The sequence below is a fragment of the Carassius auratus genome, chromosome 41 (assembly GCF_003368295.1).
Source record: "Carassius auratus strain Wakin chromosome 41, ASM336829v1, whole genome shotgun sequence".
Lineage (NCBI taxonomy): Eukaryota > Metazoa > Chordata > Actinopteri > Cypriniformes > Cyprinidae > Carassius > Carassius auratus.
Genome location: NC_039283.1, coordinates 26,334,882 through 26,356,157, shown reverse-complemented (window position 1 = coordinate 26,356,157; position 21,276 = coordinate 26,334,882). Strand labels below are relative to the sequence as shown.

General features: G+C 34.6%; 1 protein-coding gene across 1 annotated transcript; it reads left to right on the top strand.

Annotated features, from left to right (window-relative positions):
- The first annotated feature begins 1,695 nt into the window (after positions 1-1,695).
- LOC113059450 (protein argonaute-3-like) lies at positions 1,696-20,728 on the top strand. The gene is made up of 10 exons (XM_026227976.1): positions 1,696-2,302; positions 11,189-11,360; positions 11,423-11,543; positions 12,452-12,660; positions 13,417-13,553; positions 15,134-15,268; positions 15,362-15,449; positions 17,173-17,320; positions 18,213-18,332; positions 20,168-20,728. Exons 1-10 carry the CDS (start codon positions 2,284-2,286, stop codon positions 20,438-20,440), a joined length of 1,422 nt encoding a protein of 473 aa, XP_026083761.1. The 5' UTR covers positions 1,696-2,283; the 3' UTR covers positions 20,441-20,728.
- The last annotated feature ends 548 nt before the right edge of the window (positions 20,729-21,276 follow it).

Genomic DNA, 21,276 nt, shown 5'->3' with positions numbered 1-21,276 from the left:
CCTTTATATATTAGGTTTTACCAACCCCACGAGGTGATTTTTATTGATGCCCGCTGTACAGTATTGATCCGGTCTGTCCTGGACTAAATATTCTGATGCAGACTAGACTCTCAGAAGTCACAGCACCTTGTTAATGATGAAGAAGATGGAGAGTGAACTTCACCCGACCTCAACTTTAAGCAATATTAAGCCACTGATAAAGAACAGTTCATATCATAGCACTTCCCAATAGATTCAATGAAGAACACATAAGCAAGTCATTTTGGCTCTGTGTGTAATAGTGAGAGGACTTTGTTTGGGATGATTATTTTTTAAAGAAAATAAAAGTTGTTTTTTTATTAAATACTGTGTTGAGTCCTGCTTGCAGATGTGAGGGGGGCCGGCCTCATCTTTTGTTATTCATACATTTAATTCTATTGAAGTAGCATGCATTTACAACCCATTTACTTCCAAAATATGACATTTCAAATAGAAACCAGATTTCTTAATATATTGATTAATCATGACAACGTATTTCTTTGGAATAACATGCACTTATTAATGCATGCTTCATAAGATTTGGATTTCATGTTGACTGTAATAGTTTGTAAAATCACGTTTCTATTCTGATTTATTGACTGGATCAACAGCATAATTCATGTTGTTTAGATCGTGCACTGAACTGAATCCTACGGTGTAAGAATGGTTTTACAAAGATGAATAAGGCCTAATAGGTAAAATCACTCTCATCATCAATTAAATGGGTAAAGATTATAATTCATTTTATCAGCTTTTTATTCAAGAAAATTCATGGTAAAAATTTATGAACCAATGGAAAAGAACTGATTAAGATATCCCTTCCTCAAATATGGTGATGGAATAAACACCTACTTTAGGGGTGAAAATAGGACTTTAATCAAATAAAAACTTAATGAATTATGAACATTCAGTGGCAAACATGAGGTGCGAGCGGTCGCGAGCATGGGAGAATGGAGGATTTTTTTTTTTGGAGCAACTGGGATGGTGCCCCCTCTGGGAGTTGGTGCCCTAGGCAGATTGAGTCAGTCCGGGAGTTCGGAGCGGGTTCGCGAATCATTTGAATCAGTTCGGGAGTTCGGAGCGGGATCGTGAATCATTTGAGTCGGTTTGGGATTTCGGAGCGGGATCGCGAATCATTTGAGTCAGTTGGGGATCGCGAATCATTTGAGTCAGTTTGGGAGTTCGGAGCGGGTTCGCGAATCATTTGAGTCAGTTTGGGGATCGCAAATCATTTGAATCGGTTCGGGAGTTCGGAGCGGGTTCGCGAATAATTTGAATCAGTTCGGGAGTTCGTAGCGGGTTCGCGAATCATTTGAGTTAGTTTGGGGATCGCAAATAATTTGAATCAGTTCGGAAGTTTGGAGCGGGATCACGAATCACGAAAGATTCGCGCTCGTAAATTTTCAAATTGGCCATAACCTTTAATTTGTTGCTGCCAACTGGGGTGGCAAGGCTTTCTTTTAGGGTGGCATTTGCCCGGTAGATTCGCCCCTGCATGTTTCCATAATTTCGTATGTTCGTACTTATCTATCTATCTATCTATCTATCTATCTATCTATCTATCTATCTATCTATCTATCTATCTATCTATCTATCTATCTATCTATCTATCTATCTATCTATCTAGATCCCCGTCCCTTCCCTCGCGCTTTCCCTCTCAGCCAATCAGCGCGCGTCTCTCGCGCTCGCGGAGGATCAGAGGCTCCATATTTAGACGTCGCGAGTTTCGCTGAGGCTCTGAGTGTCAGAGGAACCCCGAGAGAGAGAGAGAGAGAGAGCGAGAGAGCGAGAAAGCGAGAAAGCGAGAAAGCGCGAGAGAGAGAGAGAGAGAGAGAGAGAGAAAATTCAACTCCCAGCTTATTTCACGCCACCGCCGGGGTAAACCGGAGGGAATACGCGCTATCGAAAAGCCTCGCTCCCCGAGGACGGAATTCATGGATGAACGGGCCAGGGACCTTCTCCTCACAGATGGGATTGTAGTTAGCTAGTTAGCTCGGCCGCAGAAGCAGGCTAGCTATGTCGAAGAGCGGAGGCGACATCAGTTGACTTTTACTCGCTGTAGCGTCATTACACCTCAACAAACCGCCTCGGTCTTTCCAAAGACGCGTTTCTGAAGGCGTCGCCGTCACAGAAACAGCTATTCGGGACTGTATTCGGGGAGGTTGAGGGGAACTTCGCGATTTAGCTTGCTGGCTAGCTGGACGTCACCTCAGTCTGTCAAACGAACCTGAAATCCGGGGACGGAACCGGACAGAGACCTCATGAATGGAAATCGGAACTACAGGTGTGTGTGTGTGTGTGTGTGTGATGTTGTGTCTGTGGGCAACGTCATGACGACGGAGTGGATACATATAGTGCACATCATATAATATACAATATTTAATAGTGCAATGAAGTTTCCTTAACCATACGAACCCCTGCTCAATCATAACTACGCTCAGCATACTTACAAACATGCATACTGTCACTCACATTTTTTAACATAGACTTGAAAGTGCATGATCCAAACCTAAATTTTTATAATTGATGACTGAAAACATTTTGTAACATGATTTTGATGTACCATTTTCACTGTAATGCCATGTTTGAATTTAAAATGGGTTTCAAAGGATGCATTTTGAGATTTTAAGTTAAGTTTTCAAGTGATATATAATTTCTGATGATTTCTAAAGTGGAATAGAGAAAAAGGCAACAAAGAAGACTTTTGTTTTTGTTTTTTTGTTTTTTGACAAAGGTCAGAACTCCTGTTATGATGTAGGTTTTTGAGGTGCACTCTTGCATAAATTAATCTATTACTTTTCCTGCATAACTTTTAACAAAAAAAGATTGGTAAAATATCTATTAGGAGTCTTAGACCTTTCCAACGATATATAGTTCGTCATGATTTGATTAGGATTTAATTGTAATATAGTATATACCACGGGGCAAGTGTCAGTTAACTGGATATAGCATCTGACATCTAGCAACTTCAATGTTTTACAACTTTGTCTTCGTTGTGAACCGCATGTTTTCTCAAAACCTTATTTTTGACACTTAATTTTGCTTGAAGTATTCTCGAGTCCTCATGATGCTAAGAGATGTCTGGCTGGGAATTTCAAATTGTGTTTTACAGGCCTGGAGATGTTAATCAAATCTTTGGCTTTTTTGCATTGAATTTTATTAGATTTGATCTGCTCAAATATTTCACTGGCTCGATGTTGGTCATGTGTAGATGGCAAGGCAAGCCATAGTGAGGTATGATTAATTAGTAATTCAGTGTGGATTTTGACTCAAAGTTATGTAAATGCATTGTTTAAGATGTGGAAATCCATTTGTCAAGGGTAAAACGATTGAGTCATTTAGAGATGCGATAAAGCACTTTACCTCATGTGACCTGCAGTAAGTGGGTTAGAATCAGGTCAGACGACTGACCTCTCATGACCTCACTGACCTCAAAGTCAGAAGTTCATCACTGCTAGATTTCCCATTTTTAAGTGCACTTCCCTAAAGTTTTATCGTCCTTTTTGCTTGTGGCTGTTTTCTTAAATGACACTTGTCTGTGTTGACTAATAAGTTGAAATTTCAAGGGTCTGCATTGTGTGTCACCTGTGGAATACCCCAATCTGAAGGGGCTTTGTGAGGAAAGGTTACCTCCCGCATTGGATTTTCCCTTCGAATGTGTTCAGTGGTTCTGTACTATTGCTGAGAAATCAAGATTGTATAAAATAATGTGTCTTTGGGGTTCAGTGGCTGATTGACATGAGGTCTTTACAGCCTATAAAAATCCATTTTAATCCATTTTCTGGTTTCATTTTAATGGTTTGATTTAAATATTATTAATCGAAATGCATGTTTAATCAATTGAAATCATGAAGCTGATTAACAACCATTCATTAAAAAGTAACAAAAAAATAAATAAATACATTTTAGGGCCTTATGAAATTCAGTTACTTTTTTTTCTCCAGATTTAATAGTTTTTCTCTCCCAGGAAATTTTTTTTTCATTATAATTTCTCTGGATTCTGTTTTTATGGTTAAATTGTATTTTATTAATCAAAAAGCATGTCTAATTACTTGAAATCTTGAAACATACAATTTAAGAACAATCAATTAAAGTGGTATATCACCTAAATAAAAATGTGAAACCTATTAAAAACTAAAAACTAAAAAAAAATCTCTCTCTATTTTACATTTTTAAATGGTCTGCTTGAAATTTTCTGGATTTTGTTTAAATGGTTAATTTTAAGTTCTTTTAATGAAAAAAGCATTTGTAAGTAATTAAAATCTTGAAACTTATACAATTCAACAACAAAAAGTTTAGCAAAAAGTTTAACAAAAATGACTAAATAGGGTTTTTTTCCCCACAAAATTCCATGTTTGTTTGATTGATTATTATTTACTCATTACATTGAAAAGTACAGTCTACTCCGATATTAACATTCCTTTTAAGACGCGTATCCATCCAAAATTTGCCAAATTTTTGTGTGACTCTGTGTATTACTGTGAATTCCATTTATTATTTATTTGAACTAGATTATGTCCCTGAGAGTTTTTTATTTGTGCCATGGGAGCTTTGTGGCCAGTGACCGTGAAGAGCCCTAACCTGTGTGCTTTTATTAGGTTTGATGCTAAATATGGCATCATTCGAGGTGTTTAATAACACCAGATGTTTCCTGTCTCCAATCTAAGGGCCCCTGCTGAGGGGAAGCCCCCTTCGAGTCTCATTTTGAGGTAATGCTACAGGTGTGTGGGTACAGGCCAAGATGATGTCATTTTCCCGCACAGGTTGCATAAACAGTTTTTTGAACCTTTCGAGATCATGATGTCACTCAGTGATCAAAGTGGCCAGCTCTTCCCAGTAGTTGTGCTGTTGTGTCACAGTGTACCTTAAAAGGGTGATTTTAAATCATCACCATTTCAACCAAATTCACAAAATCAAAAGTAAGACTCTTCTTCTGTCCTGTTTGTTTATCTGACAAAATGACAGATCCTGCGTTATGATTGGTCAGATTGCCTGTCAATCAAATACCCGGCGAAAGGTCATAAAATGCAGTAAGAAGTCTAGTTAAAAGGAATCAAAATAACAGCATTCTCCTAAATCAACATTTGTTAGTTTTCTTGCATAAATGATTTCACACTTACTATTATTCATTGCAGCATTAGTCTTGAAAAGCAAGCAGTTTATCTTCAGAACTGATGAAAGATTTAGTTGTTGTTGTGTGAAATAGCACAAATGGAACAATGAATAACCAAAATGTTTTTATAGTTTGCTTTCTGCATTTTGATTTTTCTGCATATTATTCTTTCAGATCCCTTAATGATAATCAGTGCATCTCTAATTGTAAGGAAACTTTAATAGCTAAATAAAAATCATTGAATGTTCCTGTTATTGCATGGTTTTGTAATGGCCACAGTGACTATGACGCATCGTAGCCCGGGAATGTGATCCCTTTCACTTTCAGTGACATTGTGTTCCGCATCACGGGTGAAAAAAGTGCTTGAAAGTGTGCAGGCCGTAAATTAAATAAAAAAAGGTGGACGAAGAAGAGGTTTTAGGTTCTTCTGGAGTGGGTTGTCTCTTCTTTTTCTTTTCCAGAATTGTAAGATTTCAACTCAGAATCTGACTGATTTTCTTGCAATTGTGATTTTATATCTCAAACTTAATTGTATTATTATTTGTGTATTTATAATTCTGACTTTATTTTTTTTTTTTTTGAAAGTTTTAAGTATCTAAGTATCTGAGAAGAACAATTTCTTCTAAACATTGAGGGAAAAAGTCAGAATTGTGAGAGAAACATTTTAGTCAAATGAATTCATAATACATTACCAATTTAATCAACCTTTTAACATGTAATGAAATGAAAATAACAGTCCCTTCACAATAAAACTTAATACTTCAAACAATAAATACTTCTTATTTATTATTCCAAAATTAACCAAATTCTGTAACCGTTCACTGTAAAATCAATTTTCTTTTACAACCGGAATCTCTGGTATTCAACATATACTGTTACTAAACTGATTGAGATATTTAACACATTTAATTTAATATTTTTTTATGATCTAGTATTTGTATGGCACTTATAAGAGACTGTTAAAGGCTCTTTGAATCGGAGGGATTGGATTACGTTTATTTCTGATTTGTTGTATCTGTTTGTTGCAATCTGAAATTATCTCATTATTTGGCAATGCAGTAAGCATAGCATTTTTTTTCTCAAACGTTTTTTCCCCCCAACTGTACTAAAATAATCTTTCATCTTAAGAGCTATTATCTGAACTAGAATGAACTAATGAATGCCGGCTCAGCATCGTCTCTCTGCCCAACTCTACCTAGAGTTGTGCAGATCTGAAAAAGTGTGGAAAAAACTGGCCTCTGCTTTTGCTCTTGTCTCTGTGTCCTAATCTCTGGATTACTGTACTGTATTTTTCAAAGTTGCATCTTTACCTTAGCAGGAGCTGTTTGATGGCTGCAGCCTCAGTTACCTTGTCGGCTGGTTTGCCAGCTGTACACACACACACACACACACACACACTTCCCATGATGCTCTTATACTCAGTGCGTCTGAACCCGCTGCCGTGACTGACGCCATTGTGTCACACCGCTGAGCTCTCGGCCCGTTCCCACAGCTCAAGCCTCGGTGGATTAAGCTCACAACAGCTGTATTGTGTGTGTGTGTGTGTGTTTGCTGTAGATTGCTAGAGAGGTAGAGAGCTCAGAATACAGTACTTCATTTATCGCTGAATGTGCTGATTGGCCGGTCAGTAGTTAGTGTAATTAGTGGCAAATTTCTCCCGGCAAATTTTGCTCAGCAGAACAGTTTCAGATTTCTCATAATTTGGGTTAGTGTTGTTTAAGTTTTATTTATGGTATGTATTAATATTTTGAATGGGCTTTTATTAAAATTTTATTATGTGCTTTTGTCATTTTTATTGTGTATTTATTTTATTGGTTAAGTTGTTTTTATTTCTATATAGATTTAATTTATTTCTATTTAAGTTTACTTTGAGTGTTTCTAGTACTTCAGGTTAAATGTATTTATTTTAATTAGTTTGCAAGGCATTAAAAACGTTCCTTTATTTATATATATATATATGATATAATATATATCATATATAAAATATCCCATACCCAAAAATTTGTTTTATTTATTTAATAAATAAATATCCGTTTATTTATTTTTTTAGGTAATATTTTATATAGCTTTATTTTATATTTTATTTACGCTTTATTTAAATTCCCAAAAGCAGTTTTTAATAGTTTTAGTTTACTCTTGTCACAATTTCGCTTCAGTAAATCTTGAAACTTCGATATTCGAGGTGCATTTGAGGCTTATACAAATAACCAATATTTTAACACCGTGATCAGCCGATATCATTCTGATTGCTGATGTTTATTTTTCAGTGAGCCTTTAATAAAAGCTTTAATAGAGTAGTGGAGGTACGTTGGTCAGTTTATTAAATTTTTCTTTTTTTTTTACTGATCGATGATTCAGAGGAGCCACTTGCAGCAGAGCAGCTCAGCCGAATGATGAATTACTCTTAATCACACTCACCTTTTAGAGATATGGGTCATTTTTCGTTCATTTCTTGGTTTATCGCTGTCCTCCTAAAATTACAGACTGTATCTGATGTTGTAATGACTCAATGGTCACCACGTGTCCTCTTGTTGCCCACTTTAGTCCCTGTTTAAGGGAAAATTGAACAAATTGAACCAAATAATATAGACTTTAAAGTGGACTCGAATTTCTTTTTAGTTGTGACATGTCTCAGTCCACATTACATTCGCCCTGTTTTTTTAGGAAGCCAAACAATTGCAATATAATAATAATAATCTATTCGAATTGTTTGTTTAAACAAATTGTTGATTATTATTATTATTATTATTATTATTAATGCAAAGAAAGAAATATATTACTATTGTAATAAACATTTTTTATTATTATTAATATAATCCGTACACTGGTTTCTAGGTAGCCAAACTATTTGAATATAATAAATAATAATAATTAATAATAAATAAATAAACTAATAATAATAATAATAATAATAATAATAATATTAATAATATATTTATATCCAAAAAAAAATAATGTGTTCGTAATATGGACTGATTGATAAATAAATTATATAATTATGTAATATGTAAAAAAAAATATTCATATAATAATATTATTATTATTATTATTATTATTATTATTATTATTATTATTATTATTATTATTATTATTATTATATAAATTAATACTTTTATTAAGGAAGGATCCTTTAAATTGATCTAAAGTGACTATAAAGACATTTATTTCACTTGTTTCATTACTGGATGAATCTGCGTTTTTGAACGATTCTCTTGAATTAATTATTAATTCATTGATATACATTAAGTCACGTTTTTCCACCTAGTGGTGAAACAATGCAATCGACACAAACATTATTTAAAGCGCAGTTACTTTCAAAAGAGCATTGCTCTATTTTGATCGTTGTCATAGACATCAGTGTTTATGTCTGAACTATAAACTTTCTGTTATTAATATAAATGACTGTAAGACAGAAATAATACGGTGTAGTTGAAGATGTTTCTTAACCAAACATGGTACCTGCTCTCTCTGTCCGCGCCAGTGCAAACACAGATTTGAACGATCCATAAGACTTTGTCAATAGACTCGGGAATCGTTGTCATTTAGAAATGGGATTGCATGGGTATCGTGATATTTTAACGATTAATCGTGCAGCTCCTCGACAGGCCTGTTCTGATCTCTGCACAGTTCATTGTTGTCTTCTCTGTCTGGCCTTGACGCTTGGCTACGCTTCGCTCTGATCACGAGTGGGTGGGAAAATAACCAGTAAGACCAGAGTCAAGGAAGTGTGGCGTAATGACTCCTTTGTAGAGTACAGTGTGTGATTGCATGTGCGGAGGATGAAAAGCTCGCTGCCTCCTCTTCCCTCCCTCCGAGCGTGGCTCAGAAATTTCCCAAGGTTCCCATCACTCCCTCAAGCCTGGGTCTGAATCCAGTTGTGTCCGGCAGAGCGTGTCCCTTTTTGTTTTCTTTTTAAGTGTCCCTTTTAGACTTGCTTTCTATTCATTTGCTGCTGGTTTTCTTGAAAAAAAAAAAACTAACTCTAGTTTTCTAATCTTTTTCTATTCTATCCGTTTTCTTTTTATTTATTATATTATTTAAAAAACCCTTGCTATGTGTACTGCGTTAAATATGAGACTTATATATCATTGCTCTTTTGTTGTTTTTGATTGCTTCTACTGTCCTCATGTTTAAGTCGCCTTGGATAAAAAAAAATCTGCAACATGAATAAATGTAAATGTAAATGTATTCAGTTTTTTCATTGTATATTTGAAATGTTGACTTTTTTGTTACTTTTTTGGGGGGGGTACATCAGTTTCACCAAACTTTTATTTGGTTAGTTTGCTATTTATTGATATTTGTGTTGGATATTTTGAACTTTGGGATGAGATTTAAAACAAAAAATTTGACCTAATTTGATTTAAAAATACAAAAGAAATAGTAATATTGTGAAATATTATACAATTTTACATTTTTTTTTTGTATATATATGTATGGATGTATGTATGTGTATGTGTGTGTGTGTGTATATATATGATTCTTGATAAATCATTCTCATACACTGATTTTTTGCGTAAGAAACATTTCTTATTATCATCAGTGTTGAAAGCCATTGTAGCTTACAGTTATAGATTTTTATTAACGTTTTAAAATATATAAAATTTGCACTCAATCTTCCTCTTATTCCTTTTTCTATGTTTTAAATCTGTTTTCATTATTATGGTTATTTTTATGTTTTTAAATCACCTTTTTTTTAAGTTAAATAGAATTACTGCTTCATATTCTTGTGAAAACCATGAGACCTTTTTCAGGAATCCTATGAATAAAAAGTTCAAAGGAACAGCATTTATTTTAAATGGATTTTTTTTTTAAATGTTATAAATGTCTTTATTGTCATTTTGATAATTTTAATACGTCCTTGCTGAATCAACATGACAGAGTAGCATAAAGTAAGATGAGGAATGATTATTTTGTAGCTCTGTTAGGTTTATCTTGAAGGGTTTATATGTTATTATCACTAAAAATCAATTTCTCTGTTAGGTTTGTTCTCTTGAAGCCGGTGGTTGTGCTTTATTAAACACAGCAGCTAATGATTCAGGCTGACGCTCGGCAGGTTCTCTAGTGATTTTAGTTTTTTAATACCATGACTGCTCTCTTCGGCTTTAAAGGCTGGCCTCTTCAGCAGCGGTTATGAGTCAAAGCTGGATGAATCACTCTCAGCCTGACATTGGTTTAGCTCAGACAGATCTCAGGCCGTTTGGTGGGTCTCGTTATTAGAGTCTTGTTTTCAAATGTATCAAATGGAGTAGCAGAAATTATGATGATTTACCAAAAACTTTGTTTGGACAGACAGGTAGTACCGCTCCAAACTTCCACCTGTGCTCGAACCAGAACATGTCACCCGTTTAATCAAACACAGTGTAATCGCTTCAAGATGTAACCCTCTGAGGTCTAAGGGTATTTTTGGGGTCTGGAGAAGTTTTGTCATACCCTGACATTTGTGCTTTTTTCAGTTTCTTAGACTCATCTTAATGGCTAAAGTCTAGTCTCAATGTAATCAGCACAATAATATGTGAGCACTATGTATGTACATGATTGTTTTTCTTTTCAGAAAAAAAAGTTATGCGTGCATAATGAGCTGCATAATGAGCTGCATAATGAGCTGCATAATGAGCCTTTCAGTCAGCTGTGTCACTGAGAGGGAAGAGTTACAAGAAAGAATGTGAGAAGAATTTAATGTGTATATAATTTTATGTTTGTAATTTAATTAGAATATATTTATTTATCCCACAACATAATTTAATATCCACTTGCGAGTGCAGTTAAACCGTTTATTAGGAACAATCAAAGCTGACTTTCTAACTTAATTTTTTGCATCATAATGCTACATTTAATCACATGATGACAGACAAAGTATTGATTTAGTTTTGAGACCAGTTGCATACATCACTTTTAATGACTCCTTCAATCATCAGGCCCATTACTGAATGTAAGAGATGAGACATGAATGTGTGTTGAATCAGTTGCTAGAAGTTCATTGATTATAATGGGAGTGATTTGGCTGTGATGCATCTAGTATGTAGAGCGTGTAACGTTTTGTTGTTCTTTCTCTCTCAGGAGCCGTTGGGGCCCAGGCCCTGTTCTCCGTGCCTCGGCGGCCCGGTTATGGCACCGTGGGGAAACCCATCAAGCTGCTGGCCAACTGCTTCCAGGTGGAGATCCCAAAGATGGACGTCTACCTGTATGAGGTGGACATCAAGCCTGAGAAGTGTCCACGCCGTGTGAACAGGTAGGCTGTGTGGGAGAATCGCTCAAAGCTGACGACCGACTGATGAAGTGATGTCTCCGCAGGGAGGTTGTGGACTCCATGGTGCAGCACTTTAAAGTCACCATCTTTGGGGATCGAAGGCCAGTTTATGATGGGAAGAGAAGCCTCTACACCGCCCACCCTCTGCCTGTGGCGCCTGCGGGGGTAAGCAGACTAAAAAAATAATGTGAAGCCCACCTAATATCATTTTAGGTGTGGAAATAATCATCCGATGACATTCTGTATGAAATATGCATATTAAAATCGTCAAAGTTTCATACTTTTAGTAAAACCTTTGATTTTTTTTTTAAATAGTAATTTGATGTTTCATTAGATGTGATCAAATTATTTTAACACTGGCATACCCATTTCAGTGTCATTTTAGTATTTTTGATGTATTATTATAGTTTTTGTTAACATTTAATATTACATTTTATTTTTATATTATGGCTTCTGTTTTTAAAGTTTTAGTAAAAGTTTTAGTGTTTTGTTGTCACTTTTATTACTGAAACTGTATACACTTCTATAGTTTTGATTGTTTAATTAAAATTTCTGTCTGAAAATAATATTATATGAGACCCTGGGGCACCACAGCAGTCTCGAGCAATAGCCAAAAATTCATTGTATGGGTCAAAATTATAGATTATTATTTTATGCCAAAAATCATTCATGTTCCATGAAGTTATTTTGTAAATTTCCTATTGTAAATATATCAAAACGTAGTTTTTGATTTTCATATGCATTGCTAAGAATTCATTTGGACCACTTTTAAAGATGATTTTTTCATTATTTAGATTTTTTTGCATTCTTCTCAGATTCCAGATTTTCAAATAGTTTCTCAGCCAAATATTGTCCAATCGTAATAAACCATATGTCAATGGAAAGATTATTTATTCAGCTTTCAGAGGATGCATAAATCTCACTTAAGACTGGTTTTGTTGTCCAGGGTCATATACATTTATCTTACCTTTTTCATTCTTATTTTGTGAGAACACTGTTAATGATGGAGAGATTTCATTGATATTGTTTAGCTCTGCATGATGAAAAAGTTAATATTTCACTACTCCTTGTAGGTGGATCTGGACGTTACTCTGCCAGGGGAGGGGGGTAAAGACCGACCCTTTAAAGTCAGTATTAAGTTCGTATCCCTGGTGAGCTGGCACCTGTTGCACGAGGTACTAACGGGTCGCAGTATGTCCGAGCCGCTGGAGCTGGACAAGCCAATCAGCACCAACCCAGTTCACGCTGTGGACGTGGTGCTACGCCATCTACCCTCCATGAAGTGAGTCGCAGATACACAGTAGCTGGTGACCCTGACACTCTTATTGTTATGCACAATGAACCAAAAACTATTTCAAGGCATAAGATATCAAAATATCAAAAAAAGTGGCATGTGGATGCTAATTATGGCTCAAGTCAGAATTAAATGTAGGTTGCAGTAGACTTTGCTGTTAAATAGGGATGAAAAGGTTTTTTTTTTTTGTTGCATTAAATTGATCAGTAGTGACAAAGACATTTCTAATGTTACAAAAGATTCTATTCTAATCAGAAATGTTTCTCGAGCGGCAAATCTGTCATACGATCCTTCAGAAATCATTCTGATATGCACTGATGGGAATTCAGCTTTGCATCACAGGAATAAATTATATTTTAAAAGATATTCACATAGAAAAATCTTATTTTAAATTGTAATAATATTTCATAATTTTATGTTTTGTTTAAAACTAAACTTTTTAAAATTATTTTCTTATTTTCTTTATAAATGAATAATGCACCAGTAATCATTTTATACTTAAATGCTTTTAGAATGTTTGTTTTTTTATTAGTTGATTTATTTATTTATTTTTTTTTTTTTTAGTTTTCGGTTTTAATTTCATTCAGACTTTTATGTGTTCTTAAAACTGACTTTCCAGCTGGTGGTTTTAGTGGATGCCTGACTTCAGTTCCCCTCAAGTATCACTGAATCCCTAATAAAATGCATCATTTTAAACCCCATTTTGGCTGCTGACGTCTCTGCTGTCTGTGTTGTTTCTCTCAGGTACACACCCGTGGGGCGCTCGTTCTTCTCTGCCCCGGAGGGCTACGATCATCCTCTGGGTGGAGGCAGAGAGGTGTGGTTCGGCTTCCATCAGTCTGTCCGGCCGGCCATGTGGAAGATGATGCTCAACATTGACGGTGTGCACTGTTTGAGTGTATCGTGTGTGTTAGCAGAGAGTGTGGGAAGCGCTCACACTGCTGCCTGGGAGATAAAAGGCAGAAATTTAGCAACTGGGGGTTTGTTTGATTGAAGGGGGGTGTTAAATAAGTCTCTCCCAGTTCGCCAGTTCTGTATCACACTGTCTGCATGTTTCCCCGCTCTCTCAGACTCCCACAATGCATTTGGCTGTGTCCGCTGCTCCTTACTAAAGGGCAGGGAAACGTCCAACCCTCTGAAATCATCTCTCCTTTCACTGGCTCTTTGTAACACTTATAATAGAGTGAATAAGCTCAGAAAGAGCGCTAACACACTGGCTTTCTCACAAAAGCAACATCTAGATTGGTCCAGAATTACTTCAGCATGATAGAAGTTTGGCTTAATGTGATTATTAAAATTTAAAAGACAATGATTTCATAAAATAAATTGTCTACATATACACAGTTAATACATTTTGAAGTTGTTTTATGAATGAGGAAATAATTATTAAATAGAGTTTATTTATATATACAGTATATAGATTTTATATTCTATATATAGAATATATAGACTTTACACACACACAATTTATACAGTTTAAAATAAAAATACATTATTTTTAATTGCAGTTTGAAACCTAGATCATTAAAAACTTGGTGTACTTTTTGTATTATAATAAATTAAAATGATTCTGATTGTCAATGTTTTTTTTTTTTTTTTTTTAATCCCTTTAATTCACCCCAAAACTTTTTTAATGCAGCTTTTTAATTTGAACATATTATGACAATGTTTACATTGGTTTTTATATTGTAATATGTTGTAGATAGTTGCAAGAGTGCATACTTTATCTCCTTCAGTTATTTTATTAATGCATAGACATTTCAAAATAAGAGTTCATTGTTTTTCAGTCTCTTTCATAATTAAAAGTCCTGCATTATGCATAATCCTTTTTTTATTTTTTTTAAAAAATTTTTACTAATTATAAAAACAGTATCAGTGATTGAATTTTAACAAACTCTTGTAGCTTGTCTCTGGGCTGCCCATCACAGGAAGGAAAGACTAAAAACCTTATTTAACACATTCATTATATAGATCTTATTAATATCAGCAAATCTTTTCATTGCATTTAAAAACATTGCAAGCAATAACAGCAAAATCCAGTATCGGTCAACCTCTAATTTGTAAATATTGATATATTCGTATGTACACCGGTGCATATGTATATAATGAATAAAACATGTTTTGAACTTGAGTATTTTAATCTTGAGTTAAACTTTTTTGAAGTTGAATGTGAGCCACAGCCTCTTTAAGATACAGGCACGATTTTAATTTGTGCAGGTCTTTTGAATTTTATTAGAAATATTTGTTAGTAAGGATGTTTTCTGAACTACTTTCTGAATGGCATATATTTATTCATTTAATTTAAATAAAAATATATCTATTTTTAGGCCATTTAAATAGTTTAAAGTCTGAAAAGGGTTTTAAATTAAAGCAGATATCCTTTTGAAAATGTTGTTCTTGCTTATGCGAAAATCATTATGCTACATAACTAATAAATGTCCTGATCTCTTCTGTCTTTCAGTGTCAGCCACAGCTTTCTACAAAGCACAGCCAGTTATTCAGTTCATGTGTGAGGTATTGGACATCCACAACATCGACGAGCAGCCTCGGCCACTCACAGACTCCCACCGAGTCAAATTCACCAAAGAAATCAAAGGTACGTGTTCGTGTGTGTGTGTGTGTGTGTGTGTGTGTGTGTGTGTGTTCATCTCACTCTCATCGGCTGGTGTGTGTGTGTGTGTGTGTGCAGGTCTGAAGGTGGAGGTGACACACTGCGGGACCATGCGGAGGAAGTACAGGGTCTGTAATGTGACCCGCCGACCCGCCAGCCACCAAACGTGAGTCAAACTATCAGAGGAAGTGATGCGTGTTCTGACCATCGCAGAGGCTGAAGTCACATTGCTTTAATTTGATTAGTGGCTTTATTTAAAGGTGCATTCAGTCAGTTTAAAATCAAATGTTTTAAATGTTGTATACTTGTGAGTAGGGATGTTACGATTCACTCAGCTCATGATTTTCACGATTCGATTCATAATTTTGAATTTTTTTATTTTTATTTTTTTTAACTTAATGAGATTTAAGACAAATTGTGAATTAAATGTGTACTTTTATTATTGCTTGGACAAAATGCTTGACGTTTCTTTGTTAAATTGAAATAACACTAATAATATAGCATATCATTGCTGTTTTGATTGCTCCCATTGACTTCGTCTGTGAGTTGCTTTGAATAAAAGCATCTGCTAAATGACAAAATTAAAATATAATGCAAATATAAATAACAAAACTAAATGTAAATTTTAAAATAAGACCCAAATCAAATAAATAACACACATAAATTAAATCTCTATGTAAACAAACCCAAGGCTTTGTCTGTGCTCTTTGCATTTTTACATCCGAGGCAATCACTGCATTTTAATCATGATCCAAACAAAGATGCTGCATTCATGCAACATGAGCCGTTTTTCATAGATTGTATCATTTCAAGCAAAATCAGAACGGTTTGATTTCAGTTTTGTGAAACTATTGATAACACAAACTGCATACTGAAACAGAAACAGAAACAGCAGACGAGCTGCAGATTCACTCTCGGCCAGCAGGTGGAGCTTAAAGCATTTCCCTGGTTTCCGCTGTTATCAAATCAGCACTGCACTTATGAACTTTAATATGCTTTATACAGATTTTCGTTACATTCCTACTTGTGAGATAATGTTAATAAAAGCCATTTTATTTTACATGCAGTTTACTCCTCTAACTAGACCAACTTTTTATCATACAAAGATATATACGTTTTCTGAATATGCATTTCTTCTATGGCATTGGTAACCTGAAACCTAAGTGTTTGGGATAATTATTAAGTGACATTTAATTAAAACCAAAACATTGCTCTAAATAGAATACTATATGCTTTCTGAATGGTATATTTCATATTTTATATGAGTTTATTCATATAATCTGAATTCTGGCTAATAAGCTGAAGTTTTACGGTGTATTAAAACTGCTAAAGTTTAAGTTTTATTGAAATATTTGTGTTTTAAAACGGACTCATTTTGCATCGTCTAATAGAGTAGACTATGCTTTTTAAGTGTTATTTATATACTATTATGTATTCGTTTATAATCTATAATATTATAAATAGTATTTATATTATGTATTCTGAATTAGCTTATATTAGTTGTCTTTTTTTATTTTTTAGTTTGAGTAATTTTTGTAAGCAAGTAGTAAGAATATGTTCTGAATAGTATACTAACTACTTCCTGAATGGTATGGTCAGAATACTATTTATTTGAATACATAAAAATAATTGGTTTTAATCTGTTTTGAGCCATTAATATTATGTTTAATTGTTTTCGTAACTATTAAACATATTTTCCCTCATTATAATAAAAATATTTTTACTGTGCTTGCATGCAGGGTATTTGCATTCTTTACTCAGGATGCATGGTACATGGTAAAAGTCGTATGCCGATATGCTTTTTGAACACAGGGAAGCAGTTTCGCTCTGCTCTTTGATGCCCTCTAGTGGTGGTTTGTAGTTCAGTCATGTTTCTTGATTCCTTCCAGGTTCCCTTTGCAGTTGGAGAACGGCCATACAGTAGAACGAACAGTAGCTCAGTATTTCCGAGAGAAGTACAGCCTGCAGCTCAAGTATCCTCACCTGCCGTGTCTCCAGGTGGGCCAGGAGCAGAAACACACCTACCTGCCCCTGGAGGTCAGTGCTGTCACACACATGCTTTTTTTCTCTTTACATTATGAATCAGCAAAATGAGAAGTGTTGCCTTTGCAACTAGCTGATATAAAATACAGTAAAAATACGTTTTTATAGATTAAGTTAACGAACGTTTGTTAATATTTTGAATTAGTTTTTAGTTTTTACTTTCATTTTAGTTCATGTTTTAGTCAATTTTTTTTTTTTTTTTTATGTATGCATTAATGTTTGTCATCTTTATTTTATTTATTTGTTTACTTTTAGGTATTTTAGTACTTAGTTAAGCTAAATGCAAATGAGAAGTGTTGCCTTGAAAACAAGCTGAAATAAAATGGAAAAAGTAATTTTTTTTGTGGTTTGAGTGGAAAAACTATTATAATTTTTTTTTGTTAATATTTTTCATTAATTAAATTTTTTATATTATCAGCATTTAATTTTAAAGTTTTAGTCTTGTTTTTGTTTTTTTCATTAAAAAAAAAAAAAAAGTTATTTCAAGTGTTTTTTATGGTCCAAGTTTTAATGCATATAGTTTTTTAATGTAATATTTTCTGTTTTGAATTTTAGTAGAAGTTTTAGTAATTTAAGTGTTTCTACTAATCATTTTTATTGGTTTTTAGTTTATTTAGTTTCAGTTATTTTGGTATAAATTATTATAAAAAAAATATTTCCTCGGCACTGGCTGAAATAAAAGTAAAAAAAAAAAAATTCAGCCAGTGCAGAGGAAATATTTTAATAATAATTTAATTAAAATTATTTATATATATATATATATATATATATATATATATATATATATATATATATATATAGTGTGTGTGTGTATATATGTGTATATATTATGTATGTATGTATATTAGTTCAGTTCTGATGCAGTTTAGTTGCTGCTGTTCTCCAGGTGTGTAATATTGTAGCAGGGCAGCGGTGCATCAAGAAACTGACAGATAATCAGACGTCCACCATGATCAAAGCCACAGCTCGATCAGCTCCAGACCGACAGGAGGAGATCAGCAGACTGGTGAGTAGCTTTTATAGTCACACACTGAATGTGGTTGCATAATAACTCATATCCACACCATCTATGTACCTCTCCTCATGTTCCAGCGGTCCGTCTGAATGAGTTCAGGTGGCTGTCTGTGTTAATGGAGGCCAGTCGTGAGCTGATTAGCTGCGATCGCTCTACAAGAGCACTTTGTGAACTCTTTACCCCGTTCCCTGCAGATTTACCAGCCGTTCTGAGCTGATAACGCACGATTGAAGCTCTGCTGCTCTTTATACTTTATTAAAATGACAGCCAATCAAGTGCTGAATCAGTGTTGCCGTGGCTGATTTTTCATTTAGAAACCTCTAAACAAGAGTCGAAAGGCAGCGTGGGAGCAATGCAACTGACGAGGCCAATAAAATGTCCCGAAATGAAAAAGTCACGCTTTGAGACGGAGCTAAAAATACCATGTTGAGAGTATTTTCAGCTCGCAGCATGAAACGCTCCTGACAAACATCCTGCGTGTTCACACCGTCTCAGGAGAGTTTCTTCATTTCCGTCTCGTATAATCTGAATTCTGATCAGGACGGCGAGAAGTTCAGGTGTTAACATACTAGTACCATATTTTTCGGACTATACGTCGCACCTGAGTATAAGTCGCATCAGTCCAAAAATACGTCATGATGAGGAAAAAAACATATCGAAGTCGCACTGGACTATAAGTCACATTTATTTAGAACCAGGAGAAAACATTACCGTCTCCAGCCACGAGAGGGCGCTCTATGTCTTCAGTGTAGACTACAGGAGCAATAGAGCAGCACTGAGCGCCCTCTGGCGGCTGGAGACGGTAATGTTTTCTCTTGGTTTATTTCTTTTGGTTCATGTCAAATTAATTTTGATAAAGAAGTCGCACCTGACTATAAGTCGCAGGACCAGCCAAACTATGAAAAAAGTGCGGCTTATAGTCAGGAAAATACGGTAGTTCTGTTCATTTAAAAATTGACTCTTTTTAGGACTAATAGACAGAGCTATTTTAGTATTATTTGTTTAATATTATAGCTTTAATTAGCTATTATTTACATTTTTACAGTGTAATTTTATATATTTTTTACATTTATGTGTGTATTGAATTAAGTTTAGTGATTTTTAGTTCTTCAACGATGTTTATGATTTTTTTTTTTAATTCGCTTTAATTTTAGTTTTGTGCTATTGTCAGGTATATTTTTATTTCAGTTTAGTAATTTTACCAGTTCAGTGTTTAGTTTAACTTTAATTTAATTTACAGTATTTATTGATATTTTTAATTAGCTTTTATTTTTTATTGTCATCTGTCCTTTTTGTATTTTTTCTTATAATTTTTTTGTTATTTTAGTAATTCAATGTATTGCATTTTACTTAGTTGCCAATTTTTCCCGTTTATATATATATATATATATATAATATATTATATATATATATATATATATATATATATATATATATATATATATATATATATATATATATATATATATATATATATATATATATATATATATATATTTTTTTTTTTTAATTTCAGCTCTTTTTAATTTGCAAAAATATTTACTTAAATGGTTCAAACAACTGTTTTACCACCTACTACTTGTATGAATCAGATTTCAAATTAAGCTGCTTCTCGTTTTGTTTTATTTAGATGCATAAAACCTAAATGCATTAAAAACAATGCACTACATATTGGAATATAAAAATAAATAAAAAAACCGAATCATGTTAGCTAGAGAAAAAAAAAGGCTTTTCACATATCGTCAGCTCCACCAGTGTCTTGTGTTCTTGCAGAATGTATCAGAGTGTGTGTGTGTGTGTGTGTGTGTGTGTGTGTGTGTCTGCAGGTGCGTAGTGCTAACTATGAAGCAGACCCGTTCGTGCAGGAGTTCCAGTTTAAGGTGCGAGACGAGATGGCCCACGTGACGGGGCGTGTGTTACCTGCGCCCATGCTGCAGTACGGGGGCAGGGTGAGCTCAGAGCACTTTATGGTACCCTTCCCTTCAATCACCCACATCTCTCTGTGTCTGTCTGTCTGTCTGAATGAACTGGAGGAACTAACCGCTCCTAACCGCTGCTGTGTGTGTGAGACCGTGTGGAATAACTCCCAAATAAACTAGCTCACAGTGATTCTTCTCCAGTTATGCACGCGTATGCACCGTTTTAAAATGAAAGGATATTTATTATCATCTAGTTAGGCTGTGGTCGGAGATCGATGCTTTTTAAATGTCAGGAAAATCAAAGGTAACTCAGCGTAACAGCGGATGAAGACAGTTGTAACACTTTTATACGATATTAAAAGTTATATACAGATATATACTCAAGTACTGCATTAAAGGTCTACATTTTATAGGATTGTGTTTAGCCATAAAACATACTCTGTCAGATAAAGGCGCAATCAATATAACATCATTAGGGCTCAAGCCCGAAGGGGCGAAGAGCCCTATTGTTCTTCTAAGGATTATTCTTCTTCTTATTAGGGCTCAAGCCTGGAGGGCGAGAGCCCTATTGTTTTCCTTAGGATTATTTTTTTTTTTTTTTTTCTTTATTCTTCTAATTTTTTTCCAAGGTTTCGGGGGCTTTTGGGGTCCTTAACATACTCAAAAACTCTTGAAAATTGGCACACACCTTGGAACCTGCGGCCATTAGGGCCGGGCAGAGTCTGATACACGGGCGTGGCACAGGGGCTCTACAGCGCCCCCTGTAGTACTGAGGGCCATATATCATGCATACTTGCACGTATACATATGAAACTTGGTACATATATATAACTCATCAAACCAAACAACTTTCACACTGCATGTCATAAGCTCCGCCCAACAGGAAGTTGGCTATTTAGGGTTTTATGAAAAACACATGCTCTGGAATTTGATATACTCCTCTGAGGAACTCCACCCGTTCACCACAAAACTCGGTGAACACGATCTCAAGACATTGGGGATGCTAAATTGCGAAG